The sequence below is a fragment of the Cynoglossus semilaevis genome, chromosome 13 (assembly GCF_000523025.1).
Source record: "Cynoglossus semilaevis isolate Cse_v1.0 chromosome 13, Cse_v1.0, whole genome shotgun sequence".
Taxonomy (NCBI): Eukaryota; Metazoa; Chordata; class Actinopteri; order Pleuronectiformes; family Cynoglossidae; genus Cynoglossus; species Cynoglossus semilaevis.
Genome location: NC_024319.1, coordinates 21,099,735 through 21,119,545, shown reverse-complemented (window position 1 = coordinate 21,119,545; position 19,811 = coordinate 21,099,735). Strand labels below are relative to the sequence as shown.

The window sequence follows — 19,811 nt, the reverse complement described above, 5'->3', positions numbered from 1 at the left end:
AATTTGTGTGGTGGTTTTTTTTTTATTTTTGGCTACTTTTTATAGACTCAGCGGTGACTGCGGTCCTCTGATGTGGCAGTGATCTCCACGGCACTGACCCGTCTCTGTGGTCGAGACACACACACACACACACAAACACAGATCTGAGAGACGTGGGACAGATTAGAGAGGGCGACACAGGGAATGGTGACAGATTTAGCAAAAGTGAAAGTCGAAAAGACGGGTTGACTCAAACGGTAATGGTAATCATGGTGGGAACTGTGGCTTCACTAAAATGAAATAGACCAACGCAAACGGCTCTGGGAACCTGAGAACCATCGGAAGAACCAACAGCCAGCAGAAAAAAACATGGATTTTAACCACTTGGGAAGTTCACAAATGTTTACCTGCCGAAAACCACAGTACAACCGAAAATTTGTTCGCAGCCTTAATCGCACTGTAAGACAGGAAACTGGATCATAAATCACGTTCAGTCCCTAGAGAAAATCAACAATTTCAAACCAAAAGAGACACTGGAACTGTAAGTTCTCTGCTGCCTCCTGTGGTCAGTTTGTGTAATTAATTTAAATCTGAAACTGTGTGTGTGTGTGAGAGAGAGACAAGAAACAGCAAACATCAGCAGCTGCAGACGTAGAAACCCGATCCTGATAAAGAGCCTCAGTCTGCAGCTAAAACAACTTCACCTGAAGATGACGTTCACTTCATTATCTGCGCGACCGCAAAATCCACAGGCACGTTAAAACCCACTCTGTTAAAGCAGCATTGGAGGGGGAGCCGGTGGATGGAGGAGTACGGCCGAGTGACAAATGACTGTAAAAATAACCGCTCAAACTGTAAAACGTGGAATTAGAAGCATCTCAGCTGTGCTTGTTTTATGTTCCACACCTAACGCAGAGAAAATGCCAGGGTCGTGTTCCGCAGGCTCGGTTCTGATGTGGACTGTGTGGAAAAATAATATATACAGAACAAAAGGGAAACAGCGACAGTGCGGATAAAAAAAACAAAGGTAACTCGTGTATATACAGCTCTTTGCGCCTGCAGCTGGGACACAACAACAACAAATTATCTGACTGGTAAATAAACGATTTATTCAAAAGAAAACAATTGTTAAATATTTTCATAATATTTTTTTGAATGAAAATTTTCCGATTTGAATTTGCACTCAGATCTTCCCCCACAAAATTCAAATATTAACAAAACTCCCTAATACATGTGTGGCATGTGTGTCAAACTCAAGGCCTGCGGGCCAAATGTGGCCCGCCAAGTCATTTTGTGTGGCCCGCGGGAGCTTAAAAACTGTTTAACTGCCTTATAATAAAGTCTATGTTGCTGACTTTCTTAACTTGACAATTTTTTATTATTATTATTAATCTGCGACATTTCTAATATTTGTAACTTGAATTCATAATAATCAATTGCAGAAACATGTATTAATACATTACGACAGTGTTTCCCAAACTTTTTTTCTGGGGACCCATAGTTTAAAAGTCACAAACCTTCGCGACCCAAGTCAATAAAATAAAATGTCCGTAAGCTCCTGGGAAACATGAAGCCAGACGACCCTAAAAAAAAAAAAAAAAAACTCTTGCGACCCACCTGAGGGTCGCGACCCAGTCTTTGGGAAACAATGCGTTACGGAGTAGTTTCATATATACAGTCTTCTATTTACAACTGGCCCTTCATTGGGAACTGTACTGCTAATGTGGCCCCCTGGTCTAGCGCTGCCTCCTGTGGCCAATATGTAGTACTGACATAAATCTGAACAAAGGGTCTCAAGTGAAGATACAGAATGTATAGAGTATGTTTGAACTGTACTTTGGTCCACTCCACAAATAAAGTTGGACTGTATTGGAAAGTGATGGAGACAGCAGTTGGTCCCCGACTCTCTCTCCATCGACATTGGTGCAAAAATGAGACAAAACAATGTTTGTTTTGTGTCAGCGGTTTTCCACCAAAATGTCCACATTCTTCCCTTTCACAGGTGTGGCTGCTGTGGGGAGATATCAGACAGTGTTTATACTGTACTGTACTGTGTGTTAGTTCCTACACAGATGACTTCTGTGCTGTCAAAATGTGTGAGTCATAGCGTCTGTTGAGACGTCCACCGCAGCACTGTCATACCTAGGCTCCTCCAGACATGTCTGTAGTGTCTGAGGTGTGTGTGGGTGTATGGGTGGGTGCGTGTGTGTGCAGCTAAAAGTCCCGTCGTCCTCAGTTACACCTGTAAAACCCCCCCGTCCCCCAGACTTCTACCTCTAATCTGACGGATCAGGAGCGAGTGAAGACACAACACCTGCAACACATAAAGGTCCTGTTTCATACACGTTGGTCTTCTCAATTATTTGCTGTCATGACCCCCTCCCCCTTGGGGACAGAAATGTTTTAACCCTTGTACCCTCATCCGACCCACAACCCCGCGAATTGAAATACTATTGAGAACCTGATAACATGTATATTTTTATCTGTACAAACCACTGTATGAGTTGCTGCCACCTAGTGGCTGGAGGCTTGTTATCATTCATGCATTACAGCAGTGGTACACGTCCCCCCTGGGGGGCCCGCCCCACTAATTGAGAAATACTGCTCTACTGTGAGAACTTAATGGAAGTATTAGTCATTAGCAGCCTACTGTCAATACATGCCCATATTTATATGCAACAGGTGGATGTTGGATAAAGTCAGAAATATGAACCTTGGGCTGAATTAGCAAACTGTAGATTATATGAAGCTTCAAGGATCAGACTAAATATTCTCAATATGAAATGGTGCAGAAATTGTGATTTAAAGGACCCGGATATTAATAAATAAACAGTAGACGAGAATAAATTGACTAGACTATAATGAAAAAACAGGAAACAGTTCTGTCTTGACTTTTAACAGTCAACATTTTTTCCAATTACAAGTAGCTCAAATTGTTTATTCAAGTTAGAAAAACACGGAAATAAAGCTAATCTGCAAAGTTTAACACTTTGATGTAGCTTTTTAACAAGTTAGAAAAACACGGAAATAAAGCTTTGATGTAACTTTTCCGCTTTTTGTGCCAGTCCGTAGGTCATTTGAGACCAGGGCGCAGTGGGACACAGCGAAAAAATGTACTTCAGTTTTACTAATTTACTTCATTCCAAAAGAACCAAGAATGTTTCAAAACAACAGGTCATTCAGGCTCTGATATTAACAGAAGAAAGTCTAGAAGAGGTTTGATTTTGAAAATGTAATTTTCCTTTAATGATTACCAGTCCGCCATAAAGGCTGATAGACTTGGCCTTGGTACAAAAAAGGTTAAAATTATATATTTTTTAATTATAAACACTATATTTAGGAACACAGCCAGTTTCATGAACACACTGTTCCACCAGAATACTTTTGTTTCACCTAGTAGTATTAGATAATAGTAATATTAGTGTGTAACCAAATGTAACCCATCTCTATACTGACATTCTAGCATCTACAGTGACAAAAATCAGATAATGTTATCACATCGCAGGTGGCCACTGCAAGAATCTCCGTAATTCCCTGGTAGAAAAAACACTTGTGGGGCAATTTGGTTGCACAAACCTTCTCAAACAACCCCTGACATCAGAACTGCATAAAACCTCCAGAGTTCCAGTCCGGTCTAGTCTGCCAGGGAGGGGAGTCACCGAAGGACAAACCCTGAAAAATGCAACATCAGCTTACAACATAATCACATGGTTGCCTGAACCAAAGTTATCGCTGCACACTGCTTCTTCTAAAATAGACCTCGCTGACCTCACGCACGGTTTAATTCCTTCATACTTCAGACTTCCATCAACAAACAAATGAGCGGTGTGGAAAACCAAATTTCCCTCGAAGACTCGGGAAACATCACTCCATTTCCATCAAATGAAATCCCATATTTTTATTCCCTGCTCCGCCAAGTATTTCAGCTCCGTGTGACACGGTAGCACAATTCCCCACCACAGCATCCATTTGTGATCGTAATTACCACGCTTTGCTTCCATACATCATCATAATTATAAGGGTAAAAAAACAATTTTGGACATGGACAGAAATACGCATCATTGTTGCGACCGGATGATTCTTTCCAGGAGCATCATTAGCTTTTGTCGCGCGACAACAAACACGACCTTTATTCGCCGTGATTCGTCTGAGGAATAATTACAGAGCGTAAAACAGAGCTCTGAGTCAGAGTCTGAATGAGGCCACAGCTGGAAAACAGGTGGCAGCAGCAGCAGCACGTGTGCACAGAGAGACAGTTGTGATTTATCAGGGACAGTCACAGTTTGAAAAGTGAAGGGTAAGAGTGAAGTCATTCCTCCCCAAGTTTTATCTCGGTGTCTGCTGAATTTGCACATTTTTTTTCCCAGGTGCAACATGCAGAGAAAGTTGAGAAATATCTATATATAAACAATAGAACCAATGATTATATTGATAATCATTAACTGAAAGTGTATTTAATTCATTTGAAGTTAATCCCTCTCTTTTGGAAGTGCTGAGCACATTCCTCGGTAAAGGAAACAATATGGCTGACAAATGATGGAGGAAAAGAAAGAAAAAGAAAAAGAAAAGAAAACTGTCTATTGCCAGAAAAAAAAGTTTGGGTTTGTGCGTTGCGCGTAGGGGAAAATTCACTTCATGTTCAAATGAATTAGTGTGATGTCAGATAAAACAGTGAAAATGCCCTTTATAACTGAAAAACACACATGCACACAGTATATCAATTTGAATTTTGCTGATCTGTTTAAATGGCAGATAAAGAAAAATTAGATAGATAGATAGATAGATACTTTATTGATCACAGAGGGAAATTGAGGAGATGCAGTTTTGAGTCAGTAAAGAATAGACTGGTCAGATGTTTTTACTAACACCGGGAGCCATCTAGTGGTCAAACTTTGCAACAACTACTTTGGTTTTTCTTCTACAACGCAAGAACATACAAGCTGTGGGTAAACAGTTATTTTTCTCTGTGTGGGGATTCTGGGACACACCAGAGAACAAGTTTACGAAGACAAATACAAGTTTAGAAAAAAATACAAATGCAAGTTTAGAAAGATAGATTTATAATTTTGAAATTTGAAATTCTGAGAATAAAAGACCCGATGATGCAATAGGAATTTAAAATGTTAATTAGTAAATGCAGCCGGGGCGGGGCAGGTTCACACATACATAGAGAAATGGACAGGGTGATTCCCTTAAGATGACAATTTTTATTATTTAAACACAACATGCAGCAGTCTCTAAAAAAACATACATGCTAAAACCCACCTTTAATTTATAATAAGCTAAAAATACACAATTGACAAATACAACAACAATAAAAGAGAAGACAGTGAGGTACTCACCCTGCTCCGTGCCCAACGCATGCACACGACAAGAATAACCAAAATACAAAACTGTAAAAGACGTGGAAAGTTAACACAACGCACTTACGCGGAGTTTGGAGCTCAGGTGAGAAACTACGACACACCCCCCAATCACCAATCCTGCAGCACGCACACATAGAACAAAGAAAGAGAAACAATTGTTGTTAATAGCTACAAATAACTGCTGCAACAAACTCAAGAAACAACAAAGTTGTGCAGTTTTGCACAGTGCCCTCTAGTGGCAGGAGGGGGGAATGATCTGTCACATGGCATACTACTGTATTTTTACACGGTCACATAAAGACAAAACTATAACGTCAAAAACAACGAAATTATTTTTAAGTCATAGTAATTTACTCTTTATTTATTAATAGTTAATATATAATTGTTTTGGTGTCTTTGTGCGTCTTTAAATTGTACGTTTTATCTTGTTTTCCTTCGTTTTATTATCTTAAGATTTGGACCTTTTTCTCATATTTTAAAACCATTTTAAACGTCTTGGCACCCCTCTGTGGGTACGGTGCGCTTTTTGCACGCCCTGTGAAAACGGTAGTCTATACTTTTCGGGTACACTTGTGAAGATGTAGTACGGATCCAGTAAGGTGGAGCTGACTGCTCTCCAGGCTTTGATTGGTCGAAAGAAAATCGTCACAACTGTGCGACAGGATGTAACCGGTATCTGACATTTTTACAATCAACAACGTATAACTCTCCAACTGGAACGAGAACTCCGTTATTTAAATTTTGCTAAATGGATCCGGTGTGTAGTGAGCCGTGGTCCTACTCGGAAGTGCAGACGTTCCTACAGATCATCGGCGATGAGGAGGTGCAGAGGAGCTTATACGGCGCCGTGAGAAACGGAAAAGTTTTCAGACAGGTGTCTGAGAGGATGGCAGCTCGGGGCTTCTACCGTTCCCCCGACCAGTGCCGCATAAAATGTAAGAAACTCCGCTGCGAATACAGAAAGGCAAAACTACAGAACGAACAGAGCGCTGCAAACAGAAAAACATGGAAGTGGTTCAATTTAATGGACGCCTATTTTGGTCACCGAACGGCTTTTGTGGGACTGGAAGGTGAGTTTTTGTCACGTCTGTGACAACAACCGTTGTTTTTTTTTAGGATTCGTTTACAACAACACTGGAAAGATGTGATTTTTCTTTCTACCTTAAACAACAAATACTGTTTTCTTTTAAATACAATTTCGGAGGCTTGAGGTTAAATGACGTTTTGTTTTTACACGAGTTCCCATGTTATTATTATGGCTATTTAATAAATACTCATATGTGATGTTTGCATTGTGCAAACAGGCGAAGTTCACAAACGCCAAGTATTTGTAATCTTTGTCTTAAGTGTCTAGGTCATATTTGTTTGTTTTGTTTTTTAATATTCTCTTTTTACGCTATTATGCTGTATTATTTTTATAATGGATAAGTATGTAATATTCTTTAAATTAATATGGCTTGTCTTAGTTTTTTAAATAATAAAACGACATTGAAATTAACACGTTTTGGTTAAATATACGTTGCAGGAAACACCAATTCGCTACCATGCTGCGCTTGCGCAGAACAAATTGGCTTTAGCGGCTAAGGCTATTTAGCCATTAGCGTAAAGCCCGATCCGACGGTGTGTCCGATTCAGAAGATATGACTACATGGTATTCGGGTTCGGGTCGGGTACCTCTTTTGGTTGAATACTTCCAGGAGAACCGATAGTTATGTCCTTTTGTTATGTACTGGCCCGGTCGATACCTTCCACTGTGGATTTATCTAAGTCACCTGAATGCAATACACTTCTCACGGTTAACCGCCCATAATCTGTTCCATTTCAGTTAATGATGGAGGACCCAAAACAGAACTTGGCCACAGGGAAGTTTAAAATCGCTGAAAACCGCACGAGGAAGTCAGCGGTGTGGCGACACTTTGATTTGGTGGTAAATTCAGAAAATAACCAAGCCAGTGGGTTTGTACTGTGTAAAAAGTGTGGCAGACTGATGAAATACGACAGTAAGAAGACGGGGAATTCACCCTTGCAGCGACATGCGAGCAAAGGCTGCAGAATGGCGGCAGGTGATGACGGCAGATAAATGTGTTAATTTAAAACCAGTGCAGTGATAACTTTGTTGAAACAGAATTTATTCCTGGAACAGGTTGTAATAGTAGTTGTAGAAGAAGTACACGGACACCAAACAAGGCCGCGGTCAAGGCAAGTGTTCAAGTACCTCCCTTTTTTGGGAAAGAAAAGGGAAGTATTGTACACTGTATAACACCGTTCTTACTATTACGTTTCTATAAAATATAAATTGCGTTTACTTTTTATTGTTTGTATTGTATTGTTTAAATATATCACGCATTCATTAAAATACTTTATTCCAAGCGTATCCTGATTTTATGTCTTTGGAAAGGAAATCCCATGGGTTTGTTTTGTGCGCGTGCGCAGTAGGTCTTTAATACAGAAGACCTGTATAAGACTATATTTACATGTCGAGCTTCAATTTTACAAATGGTGACATTACGGGAGTGTTAGTAATGAGATCAGAATTAAACATATCTGAATTAAAATCCTCACATCAAAATGTAAATAAATGTATCATTATGTGTATGTGTGGTTTACTTAAGTTTAGATAAAATGTTACATGTTATGATATATTTTTTAGAAATTACAAGTGTTAAAATGAATTTCCATCACAGTGGATAACTTTTCTTTTCTCTGTTCTGAGCTTTAGGAAGGTCAAAGGAGACTTGTGTGCCTGAACTGCCTTCAAAAACAGCCTCTTCCTTACACAGTGCGTACACAGCAGTATTCCACTGTGGCACATCACGACGCATGATGCTATGTAGAAAATTTGACCGTGTTGTGTTTTCCAGTTTCTGACAGCACTATTGGCCTGTTACCACATAAAGAAGATCCAGTGAGTTAGCAAATTCTTTTTAGTAACGAAACCCAAAAAAAAAAAACAGTGTATGATACAAGTTGTACTTCACCTTCAGGATGAGGGTCCGTTTATTGCAGACGATGAAGCTGAGGAAGGAGAGGAAGAGCAGCTCATGTCCATGAACTGCACAAGGTTTCAGGTATCTGTCCATGATAAAAAAAAATCTCATATTTCAGAAATGATAGGTCACAGCATGAATTTATAATTAGGATCAGGATGGAGGGAATCCTCTGAAATATTCACATTGTGTAAAACAATTTGTTTTGAAGGAACCTCAAGCTACAAGTAAACTCTACACTCTGCACCTCAGAAAACAAATCGAACTGACAGAAGCCACCACAAGGGTGAAAAGGAAAAGACTAGAGGAGCTGGAGCTGGACCTGGAAATTAAGAGAAAGACACTGAGGAAACTGGAGCTGGAGATTATGAAATTGGAAAGAGAACTTTGTGAGACAAGGTGAAGTCACAAATGTAATTTCTATCGCACAGTATTATACTTATAATAGCTTTCTTCTTTCCTCTGTTGAAACCATGTACTGAAAAATAAAAAAAATAAATAAAAACATTCAAAATGTTCTGGTCCGCACACAATTTTAGTCAGTTACACATTGGAAAAAGAATGAATACAATGTTAATTTTTATTTGAAAATGCATGAGAAAGGGTGAAATAATGTTATTTATCAGATTAAATAAACAGATTTTGCTTATGACTCAAATTCTCATGCAACATTTTTCCACAATTTGATTAATATTCTTAGAAAACTGTTGGTTTTTGTTGGGTAATTTGAAATGTTTTGTTTTATTTTTAATTTTGTGTAACACTAACTACTAACTTTTACCCATCTATTGGCTACTAACAGATTTTCAAAAGCAGGAAATGCAATGCCTACAATCATTATATATATATGTATATATATGTATATGTATATATATATTCAATTGGCATTAATTTCCCCATTATTAAATTTAAAAGGCAGTTACAGATTAAAACCAGGTTTAATTATCCAGAAACCTGACAGGTGAATGGGTTTGAAGGTTAATGTCAAAGAAAGAAAACTTTTTCATTGATATTTGTATTTATTTTATTTTGGATCAAGGTTATAGAAAAAAAAGAGAGAGAAACCAGTTTTAAGCTTTAAATCTAATTTGTAGTTCAACATTAATTATTTCAAAACAGAACAAAAAGAGAAAATAAGTCAATATTTCAGAAGACAACATACAAGAAAGCAAGTCCAAAAACACCAAAACGATCAAACTGAAATTCACCGTCACACTAAAAAGACTGAATGGGAATGTTAACAAACTCACACCTGTCAAGATTTCTGAAATCACTAGAATCAAAAAATATTGGTTAAAATCCACATCACACACTTTCACATTCATATAAACATTCAGCAGAGTCCTTTGACCCTGATGTTTTACGTAAACAGACGTGTCGTTAATCTTTAGAGATTACCTTTGAGACGGTCGGCTCTGTAATCCATCTGCCCCTTAAACAGGTTAGATGGGATTATCCAAGACGACTACAGCTATCACTGACTCTAACCTGTTCATCCACTTTTGCCAATCTACAGATTAGGTAACGATTAATGACGAGATATGAAGAGTGAGTCGTCTTAAAGACAAAGTAGAACTAAGATATGCTTCATAACAACCAAAACCAGAATAAATCTTCACCATCTTAAAGTCTGAAGAATTTGTCTCATAATCATATTTCCTCTGCATTGAAAATCGACATTTTTTTCAGTGCAAGGAATGCCAAGGATTTGGTATAGTGCCGAAAACCTTTTTTGGTCAGACCCACTAGATGAGTATAGTACCTGGAACCGGTACCATATGTATGCATCTATCTCAGAAAGAAATATGAAGCTGCGTGAGTGTCAAGTACTAAGTAAAGTACCAGGAATTTTTGTTTAAAGAATAAGAAACCTTCATTTTGAGTTCTGTTTAAGAGACCAAGAACTAAACGGTACCAGACTATTTTTTGTGTCCATTAAAAACCCTCACATGGTTATAGGACTCTACTTTTGGGACTTTTTGGTTCTACCGAGACTAGAAGATAAGAGTAAGAGACACTGGGATCTTTGTAGTTATTTTTCCTAAAACAAAGAGTCTAATTTACACAATGTAAACTAAACTTTTAATTCTGTGAAAACAGAAACTTAGTTGCCTGAAAAAAAGTTCCTGGTGTGACATGTTCTTGGTTCTTGGTTCCCCTACCCTGGATGCCTTCAGTTGGTCTTGGTCATGCTCTTGGTCTTCAGCTCGGCCAGTTTGTTGGTGACAAAGTTCCACTTAAAGGACGCATCCTCGCCTCCTCCTCCTCCCCCTCCTCCCAGGGAGACGTATTTGGAGAAGCTGTTGTTGCTCCTCCTCCTCCTCCTCCTCCCAGAGAGACGTATTTGGAGAAGCTGTTGTTACTCCTCGCTCCTTCATTTTCCTCCTCTGCGATAATCCGACCATCGCCCTGACTCCCTGCCTCTGAAATCTCCATTTCACCGTGACCTTCTGCCGCCTCATTTACGGCACCTGCGGACGCCGCCGCAGCCTCCGCCTGCTTCTTCGCGGCCCAATTTGTTGCAAAGCTATCCCAGAATCCTGTGCGTCTGGTGGGTCTCGGAGGTTCCTCAGGCCTCACGGCCAGTGGACTGTAAGGGATATGTACAAACACTGAGGACTGGACTACAACCATGCTATAAAGAAAACACATAAAAAGTGAAAACTATCTGGCTCTTAACTTATTTTCTTGTTTGCGTGTTTAAAATCATTTTCATTAGAATGACATGTAAAAGTCATGCATAAAGGCTAAAATGCATTTATCATTTTCTACGCCATCTATTGGGAAAACGTGGGTATTGCAGGGAAAAGGCAGAAGTATAATGATAATATAAATACATTATATGATTTGGAAAAGTTTGGCGGGCCGGATTAAAAAGCTGAACGGGCCGCATCCAGCCCCCGGGCCTTAGTTTGCCCATGCCTGCTATTAAGCGTTGTGAACATACCTTCCTTCACCAAAGTTTGTGGAGAACATCTCCACTGATTATGATGCAACTTTAACAAACTTTTACAAAAAAAAAAAAAAGGTATCAATAGACCGGTTCCTGTCTCCCTCTGAGCTAAAAGTGATGACTTACTTTATGGACTTTGGTTCTAGAGGAATGCCACTTGTAAGAAAGAAGAGGAAAGAAAGACAATAACATGCACGAAGGGAACGGTTTGGACCTACTGGTCAGGAACTGGTGGAGTCTCCGTCTCCTCCAGGAGCTGGTGTTCGTCGTCTTTGTTGAAGAGAGCTGAGAGTTTGGTCCAGCTTTTTGCCCCGGCTCCTTGCATCTGATTCATAAAAAACCAACACGTAATGCTGACTTTGCAAATAATTCAGGACCTCGGGGGTGAATTAGTCATTTTGTCTCAAACCACCTGCACCAAACAAGGGATTTCTCTCTAGGTTTCAAGAAGAAGTCGTCAATCAACCGACTCATCATTCATTAAGTTCAGCTGTGTTGTTTGTCCTGTCTTCACATTTAACGCAGTGAAACAAACTGACCACAGGGGGGTGCAGCAGACCACTGTGTCCTAATAGGCTATAAACGTCTCTAGAAATTAGTATCAAAAATAATGTTTCTAATTTCTAATCCAATGTTCAACTTCCAGCCACTGAAGATTGTCTTTGAAAAAAAAAACAAAGATGGGATATTTAAACATTTATTTATATACTGAATAGATATAATGATAAACATGAATCACTGTTGACCTACTTTCTTGGCCAGTTGGGAGACAGCAGTAGGCCCTTCATCCTCCTGCACTGGTGTCATGTCATTCTCCGCCTCTATGGCCTGCTAGAGCAAAAAGCATATGATAGAAACTGGGAAAGTAAACAGCAAAATATTATTTTTAAAATATTAATATGTAAAAACACACATCTGACAGAAACGGCATTTGTGCACCATCTAGTGACCGACAGTGGAAAGGGCAATTTGATTGGTAAGTCTCAAAGGGATAAACTTTAATGCCATGATAACGTATGAGAAAGAGACATTTCGGCCCTTAAACAATAAGTTTTGATGAAAAAACAAATGTACATCAGATTAAATCTAAAATATCTTTGCAAAACAATTTGTCTTTCACTACAAATTCCATACAGAAAATCAGTGGCTGCAGCCAATAGTTGTTAAGTGGTTTATTGTGTACTAGAGCCTGGTGTTTCTAATAAGTTTGTGACAGTAAAAAAACTGCAGTACTTCTCAAATAGTGGAGCAGGCCCCCCTTGGGAGTGACGCGGTGAGGTGCCAGGGGGCCCGAATGGCTTCCAATGGGATATACTGCAAGTGTACCACTGCTGTAATGCTCGAATGATAACAAGCCTCCAGCCACTAGGTGGCAGCAACTCATACATCAGTTTGTACAGATAAGAATATACATGTTATCAGGTTCTCAAATAGTATTTCAATTTGCGGGGTGTGAGTCGTTAGCGCCATGAAAACATTTCTGTCCCCAAAGTAATTAAGAACCACTGCTTTACTGACATATAGGGGGCAGTAGCGGCTACTTGGAAAGGGGCGACGACATACTGATAACTTGCAAAGTGATGCGTTGCAGCTCCTTGCTTTATTTTCTTATCTTAGATGCAGTCCAGGAACGGGGGCGAGTTCAGTGAGTTGCCCTTGGGTTATCTGTCTGCTCCTCCTGTCAGTGGAACGCCAACTAATCCCTATGTTCAACTCTTGTGCTGGATCAGGTTTCCCAGTCCCTCAAAGATCTGGGTCAAGGCGGGGAGGTCTGTTATCCGTACCAAACACTGGAGAGTGGATGTGTACGGCCAACCCAAAAGATGCAAGATGGCTCTCCGAGAATTAAGAGGAAAAAAAGATCCTGAAACACCCTAGTGTATTGTATTGTGTATTGTATTAAAATGTATGATTTTCTCTGTAGGCTTTGGTTTGAGGAAGTGATGTTATTGACAATCATTAGAAAAGTTCAATAATGATTTTTGGCAGCGCCTGATTTCTAAGAGGAAGCCGAATATCGGCCTCCGCCTTCTGCCTTTTGGTCAGATCCTGTTGCACAGAAAATACCACAGCTGATGATAGTGAGGTCACATGACAGCTGGATAAATAAAACATGACCTGCAAAACAAAACCGTGACTTGTGACTTGACCTGGAGACAGGCGCCAACTTCACCAAACAGTTTATGTGGAGTTATTCCACAGAAGTTTTGGGTTTAAAGCCTGGTTGGGCGCAAACATGAAGTTATCCATTAGAGGGCGGACGCTGTGCTGGGTAACGGGTATCTACAGTTAGCGTAGGACTCACAAGCAAGGCACTTTTCTGCTGCTATTTAATGTCCGGGCTTACATAAACCACTGCAAACTCCACTTTTACTGTATGACTTGATTTGTGATTAATTGGACAAAAATGATTTGATCGTATTAAAGGTCCATTCCTAAATAATTGAGAATCGATTATAATATTATGTGCATCGTTTAAAAAACACCAGTTTGATATGAAGAGTGAAAGAGAGCTGCACTCTGTAACAAAAGTTGACCAAAAGCATCCAGAACGATATTCAAAATTCAGACAAAATGAGCTCGGAGAATGTTAGCATACAACTTGTGAACTAAATTTTACTTAAAAAAAAAAACTCAAAAAAAAGTTTGCCCGAATAGGTTTGTGGTGTTTTGGTTTACCATCAGCCACATTAAATATTGGATTCTAACAATTCTGACAATATCGTGATCCTGACATGGACCAGACAAACGTTGGTTTTTTTTTTTGGTTTTTTTTGTGAAGTGAATAAAAATTGTTTTCCAGGGTCTCTAGTTGACGTTTCAGATTGTCCCTTTAAGAGATTCCTCAGGGGCCTCCTCAGCCCTACAATATGGTGCAGGTGAAGGAGTTCAGTGTTTACCTCTTCAGCAACCTCCTCTTCATACTCAGGATTCAGGGTCTTCAGGACTTTGCTCTTGTAAACCTTCCACATAGGATTCATACTTGCTCTAGTGTTGCGTGGAGCTCTGTACCAGACCTGGGAGTCAAGATCTCCCTCCTCCTTCAGCTCCTGCTCCTCTGCCGACTCTCTGCTCCCAGCTTCAGTGGAACCAGACGCGAAATGCTACCATGAATTCACGTCCTCGGCACTTGCGAAGGATCGGCACCGAGGTCTGAGATGTTCCTGGGACTGGTTCCTCCTCGTCTTCGTCCTCAGTGGTTGGACACGACCTGAGCAGGTGAATCTCGCTGAAACAGTGGTGCAGGTGTGCACACAGGGCCACGTGCACGTACGTGTGTGCACGTCAATTCAGCACCACAGCCCAGGAACGGGTGTGGATTTCCCCTCATTCATATTTTAAAGCAGCTCTTTTCCACTGTTGGACTGACTCCTGTAACCCTGACGTACTTAATTAAAGTAGCAATCAAACATCTTACCATAATGCAGTACTTCTCAAATAGTGGGGCGGGCCCCCTTGGGGGAGCGTGAGAAAAGGAAAGTGAACTCCTTGTCATTGTGACACACCACTGCACACAACGAAATTCAACCTCTGTTTTTAACCCATCACCAAAGTGAACAGTAGGCAGCTTTGAGCGCCCGGGGAGCAGTGTGTGGGGGCAGTGCCATGCTCAGAGCACCTCAGTGGTAGCAGCTGGTGGACTCGAACCTCAAACCTTCTGGACCCAAGTCCACTTCTTTAACCACTAAGCAACACTCCCCTAAAGGGGGGTGGTGGGGGCTCCCAATGGTATATGGCACTCTGGACATAAGTGTACCACTGCTGTAATGCTCGAATGATAACAAGCCTCCAGCCACTAGGTGGCAGCAACTCATACATCAGTTTGTACAGATAAGAATATACATGTTATCAGGTTCTCAATAGTATTTCAATTAGCAGGGGTGTGAGTCGTTAGCGCCATGAAAACATTTCTGTCCCCAAAGTAATTAAGAACCACTGCTTTACTGACATATAGGGGGCAGTAGCGGCTACTTGGAAAGGGGCGACGACATACTGATAACTTGCAAAGTGATGCGTTGCAGCTCCTTGCTTTATTTTCTTATCTTAGATGCAGTCCAGGAACGGGGGCGAGTTCAGTGAGTTGCCCTTGGGTTATCTGTCTGCTCCTCCTGTCAGTGGAACGCCAACTAATCCCTATGTTCAGCTCTTGTGCTGGATCAGGTTTCCCAGTCCCTCAAAGATCTGGGTCAAGGCGGGGAGGTCTGTTATCCGTACCAAACACTGGAGAGTGGATGTGTACGGCCAACCCAAAAGATGCAAGATGGCTCTCCGAGAATTAAGAGGAAAAAAAGATCCTGAAACACCCTAGTGTATTGTATTGTGTATTGTATTAAAATGTATGATTTTCTCTGTAGGCTTTGGTTTGAGGAAGTGATGTTATTGACAATCATTAGAAAAGTTCAATAATGATTTTTGGCAGCGCCTGATTTCTAAGAGGAAGCCGAATATCGGCCTCCGCCTTCTGCCTTTTGGTCAGATCCTGTTGCACAGAAAATACCACAGCTGATGATAGTGAGGTCACATGACAGCTGGATAAATAAAACATGACCTGCAAAACAAAACCGTGACTTGTGACTTGACCTGGAGACAGGCGCCAACTTCACCAAACAGTTTATGTGGAGTTATTCCACAGAAGTTTTGGGTTTAAAGCCTGGTTGGGCGCAAACATGAAGTTATCCATTAGAGGGCGGACGCTGTGCTGGGTAACGGGTATCTACAGTTAGCGTAGGACTCACAAGCAAGGCACTTTTCTGCTGCTATTTAATGTCCGGGCTTACATAAACCACTGCAAACTCCACTTTTACTGTATGACTTGATTTGTGATTAATTGGACAAAAATGATTTGATCGTATTAAAGGTCCATTCCTAAATAATTGAGAATCGATTATAATATTATGTGCATCGTTTAAAAAACACCAGTTTGATATGAAGAGTGAAAGAGAGCTGCACTCTGTAACAAAAGTTGACCAAAAGCATCCAGAACGATATTCAAAATTCAGACAAAATGAGCTCGGAGAATGTTAGCATACAACTTGTGAACTAAATTTTACTTAAAAAAAAAAACTCAAAAAAAAGTTTGCCCGAATAGGTTTGTGGTGTTTTGGTTTACCATCAGCCACATTAAATATTGGATTCTAACAATTCTGACAATATCGTGATCCTGACATGGACCAGACAAACGTTGGTTTTTTTTTTTGGTTTTTTTTGTGAAGTGAATAAAAATTGTTTTCCAGGGTCTCTAGTTGACGTTTCAGATTGTCCCTTTAAGAGATTCCTCAGGGGCCTCCTCAGCCCTACAATATGGTGCAGGTGAAGGAGTTCAGTGTTTACCTCTTCAGCAACCTCCTCTTCATACTCAGGATTCAGGGTCTTCAGGACTTTGCTCTTGTAAACCTTCCACATAGGATTCATACTTGCTCTAGTGTTGCGTGGAGCTCTGTACCAGACCTGGGAGTCAAGATCTCCCTCCTCCTTCAGCTCCTGCTCCTCTGCCGACTCTCTGCTCCCAGCTTCAGTGGAACCAGACGCGAAATGCTACCATGAATTCACGTCCTCGGCACTTGCGAAGGATCGGCACCGAGGTCTGAGATGTTCCTGGGACTGGTTCCTCCTCGTCTTCGTCCTCAGTGGTTGGACACGACCTGAGCAGGTGAATCTCGCTGAAACAGTGGTGCAGGTGTGCACACAGGGCCACGTGCACGTACGTGTGTGCACGTCAATTCAGCACCACAGCCCAGGAACGGGTGTGGATTTCCCCTCATTCATATTTTAAAGCAGCTCTTTTCCACTGTTGGACTGACTCCTGTAACCCTGACGCGCGCGAACGCACACGCGAACACACACACGAACGCACACCCACGCAGGCACGGTACATGGTCATGTTTGTAATTAGTAAATGTATTTATTATAACCTCTATGTAATTAAACAATTAAACAGAAAACTATAGCTGGCGTTGTGGTTGGTTTTGTCGCGATCTGATTGGCTGCCGCGTTGGACTTTCGGATTTGAATTTGTTATTCGTTGGATGGCTGAAATTAGTTGTGTTGGGTTCTGGGTAGTTCAGGGGTGTCAAACTCATTTTGGTTCAGGGGATGTCAAGTGGGTCGGACCAGTACAATCATAACATAATTACCTGTAAATAACAATAAGTCCATGTTTTAACCCTTTGTTTTCCTGCAAATGTACAAATATGTTAGAAAATATATATATATATTTAATGAAACATTTGACAATTGTTCAACATTCATTAAATGGGCCGGCTTTGGCCCGCCAGCCATATGTTTGACACCCCTGGAATAGTCAGTCAAATTATTAAGTGTTTATTTGAAGGTTAGAACTGTCTGTTTTCTTGCTTCATTTGATGCGGGTCGGTTAGTTTGTTTTTCTGGTCCATCTCCATTTTACTTACTAGTAATTGGCTTGTTTACCCACATCATTTGGATCGCCTATTCAGTTGAACTCCAGCTACCTGAGGGCTTATTGGTTTGTTGTTATTTATCTATCCTTTTGCATCTGTGCATTCATTATTCACACACACACAAACAAACCGCGTCTCATCTTCCTCCCCGTTTCTCTATCACTTCCTCCCTGTTTCGCTCTCTCTCCTCATTGGCCGCTCCGGTGAAGCAGTGAGGAGCCAATGAGATTTTAGGACCGACGAAGGCCTTCGGTGACTGCTCACCTGGCAACAGGTGTTGATAAAGAGAAACATATAAAGGTGAGATGAGTGATCAGGTTTCGGCCGCAGCCACTTATGGCGACAATCACGAAGGCAGTTAAAGTTAAAGTTTAACCCAATCAGAAATGCTAACTGTACTTACAGTGCATCTAATGTTACTTTTCTGCCCTGTTTGATTTATTACCTCCAGTGTACTGTATATGATCTTCACGTGGCAACGGGTATGCAGGTCATTATATACAGCACATTCCCCTATGTGTGTGTGTCTGTGAGTTTGTGTGCGAAAAACACTTGGGTGTGTCTGGAACATGAGCTCCTGGAGCTGCTCCTTCAAAATAACCAGCCTCCACGCTGCGTGCACGCGTATTCATAATTCATTCAGGCTGCGCCCGCGGTGTTCGTCCTCACAGTCTTGGACTGCGTGATATCATCAAAACAGCGAGGCTGAAGATCGCATTTATCAGATGTACGATCAAGATTCTCTAGAGGTCTTTGACTAAAAAGCTATAGCTAGCTATGTTTGACACTTGTCCTTAATACGTACACCCAATGGTCCATGTAGGTCCACCTGTGGTAACTCGAAGGTGCACCACACCTCAGGCAAACTTTAATGCTATGTGGTCCAACTCGGGGTCTACAGTCAGTTTTAGGGCCAGAAACTTGCCTCGACCTGTCAGCACAAAACAAATAAAATCAGATTATTTTTCTTTTAGTAAAAGAAGATACAGGAAAAAAAATTTTTTTTTTCAACTTCTACACAATATTGTACTGGATGTGATGCAGAAAGCCTATCTGGATTACAGGACGTGTTCATTGAATTTTTTCACATTTTTTTACGCCTATGCATTATCCTGCCACCAGGGGACGTAAGTGGATCAGTTATTGATTTGATGGAGACGCGCGTTTGGAACATTGTGTACAAACAGTTCATCGGGTAACACGTGTTTGGTTTTTAAACAACCCTTAAGATTCTTAAGATTCGTGATGTGTTACGATAAATGTCCTGTTAAGACAAAAAAAAAAAGGAGTTCCCCTCTGGACGTCATCAATAAAGATTAGAACTAGGAGCTGTAACAGAAAGGAATTTTTCCGCATCCCTATTTATAAAACAAGCAGTAGCTAAAAATAAAAAAAAATCATGAGGAAAACAGAACATTTGATGTGATTAATTCAGCTTCACTTCAATGCTCTCCTCAAGACAACTGTTTCGCCCAAAGCTACGGCTAAGGTCTAAAGTTAGCTTGCAATTGACACATTTATTACGTTTTTTATATCCTATAGATATAGTCAAATCATTAGGACATATAATTTAAAAAAAATTAAAAAAAGAATTAGCTCATCTATTCTGAAAAATGGATATGCTAATGTTTGTCCAGGAGTTAGCTTATCAATGAACACAAATAGCTAAGATAAAGTGTGCCAAATAGCTAACTCGGGTGAAAGGGTTAGTTAATTAGCAGTTAGTTAATAAGAAAAAGTAATAATGCAAACGAAAACCATGACATAAAGAAGCTACCCTTCCTACTCCCTAAAAAAATAACAAATAGTAAAGCAGATGTAGCTAAACATTAGCTAAAGTGAGCAAATATATTTTCAATTCAGTGGTAGCTTGTTAATACATGTCATTGACCAACCATTCTGTAAAAATAAAGCATCAAATTAGTGATTCCTAACTACATGGAAACACGGGAAAAAAGTGTCATAAAGTCTATAAAGTCTTTGGACTCTCATCACTCAAAACAGACCAAATACACAGTATCTATAGAGAGAGCTGTTTCAAACTATACAGGGAGTCCTGTAAACACCGGTCGCGGGGTCAGTCGAGGTAACTCTATGGATCATCTAT

General features: G+C 40.5%; 2 protein-coding genes and 1 long non-coding RNA gene across 8 annotated transcripts in view; 1 reads left to right on the top strand and 2 right to left on the bottom strand.

The window, feature by feature from the left end:
• Positions 1 to 5,593, bottom strand: part of LOC112487957 (uncharacterized) — a 7,969-nt gene extending 2,376 nt beyond the window's left edge. Inside the window, exons 1-2 of the long non-coding RNA XR_003051554.1 lie at positions 5,410 to 5,593; positions 3,556 to 3,651 (exon numbers count right to left, since the gene is read on the bottom strand). This is a non-coding gene — a long non-coding RNA (uncharacterized LOC112487957). The remainder of the gene's footprint in view (positions 1 to 3,555; positions 3,652 to 5,409) is intronic.
• A 368-nt stretch (positions 5,594 to 5,961) lies between these two features.
• LOC103388974 (zinc finger and SCAN domain-containing protein 20-like) lies at positions 5,962 to 8,850 on the top strand. 4 transcript variants are annotated; one of them, XM_008324224.3, is made up of 6 exons: positions 5,962 to 6,415; positions 7,171 to 7,408; positions 8,065 to 8,124; positions 8,207 to 8,250; positions 8,330 to 8,413; positions 8,544 to 8,850. In XM_008324224.3, the coding sequence occupies exons 2-6, from the start codon at positions 7,174 to 7,176 to the stop codon at positions 8,733 to 8,735; spliced, it is 615 nt and encodes a 204-aa protein (XP_008322446.1). In that variant the 5' UTR covers positions 5,962 to 6,415; positions 7,171 to 7,173; the 3' UTR covers positions 8,736 to 8,850. The 4 variants fall into 4 exon arrangements, 3 of the variants coding, with proteins under 3 accessions (XP_008322446.1, XP_008322444.1, XP_008322445.1); XM_008324222.3 differs by lacking the exon at positions 7,171 to 7,408 and having other exon boundaries at positions 8,059 to 8,124; XM_008324223.3 differs by lacking the exon at positions 7,171 to 7,408 and having other exon boundaries at positions 5,963 to 6,415.
• Positions 8,851 to 9,322: 472 nt separating this feature from the next.
• On the bottom strand, positions 9,323 to 14,621 carry LOC103388973 (uncharacterized protein C1orf232). Of its 3 annotated transcripts, none has more exons than XM_008324221.3 (5): positions 14,186 to 14,621; positions 12,036 to 12,113; positions 11,504 to 11,610; positions 10,702 to 10,922; positions 9,323 to 10,651 (listed from the first exon to the last, which is right to left on the bottom strand). In XM_008324221.3, the coding sequence occupies exons 1-5, from the start codon at positions 14,264 to 14,266 to the stop codon at positions 10,506 to 10,508; spliced, it is 633 nt and encodes a 210-aa protein (XP_008322443.1). In that variant the 5' UTR covers positions 14,267 to 14,621; the 3' UTR covers positions 9,323 to 10,505. The 3 variants fall into 3 exon arrangements, with proteins under 3 accessions (XP_008322443.1, XP_024917690.1, XP_024917691.1); XM_025061922.1 differs by having other exon boundaries at positions 9,323 to 10,606; positions 10,660 to 10,922; positions 12,036 to 12,116; positions 14,186 to 14,620; XM_025061923.1 differs by having other exon boundaries at positions 9,323 to 10,606; positions 10,660 to 10,922; positions 14,186 to 14,620.
• Positions 14,622 to 19,811: the final 5,190 nt, after the last annotated feature.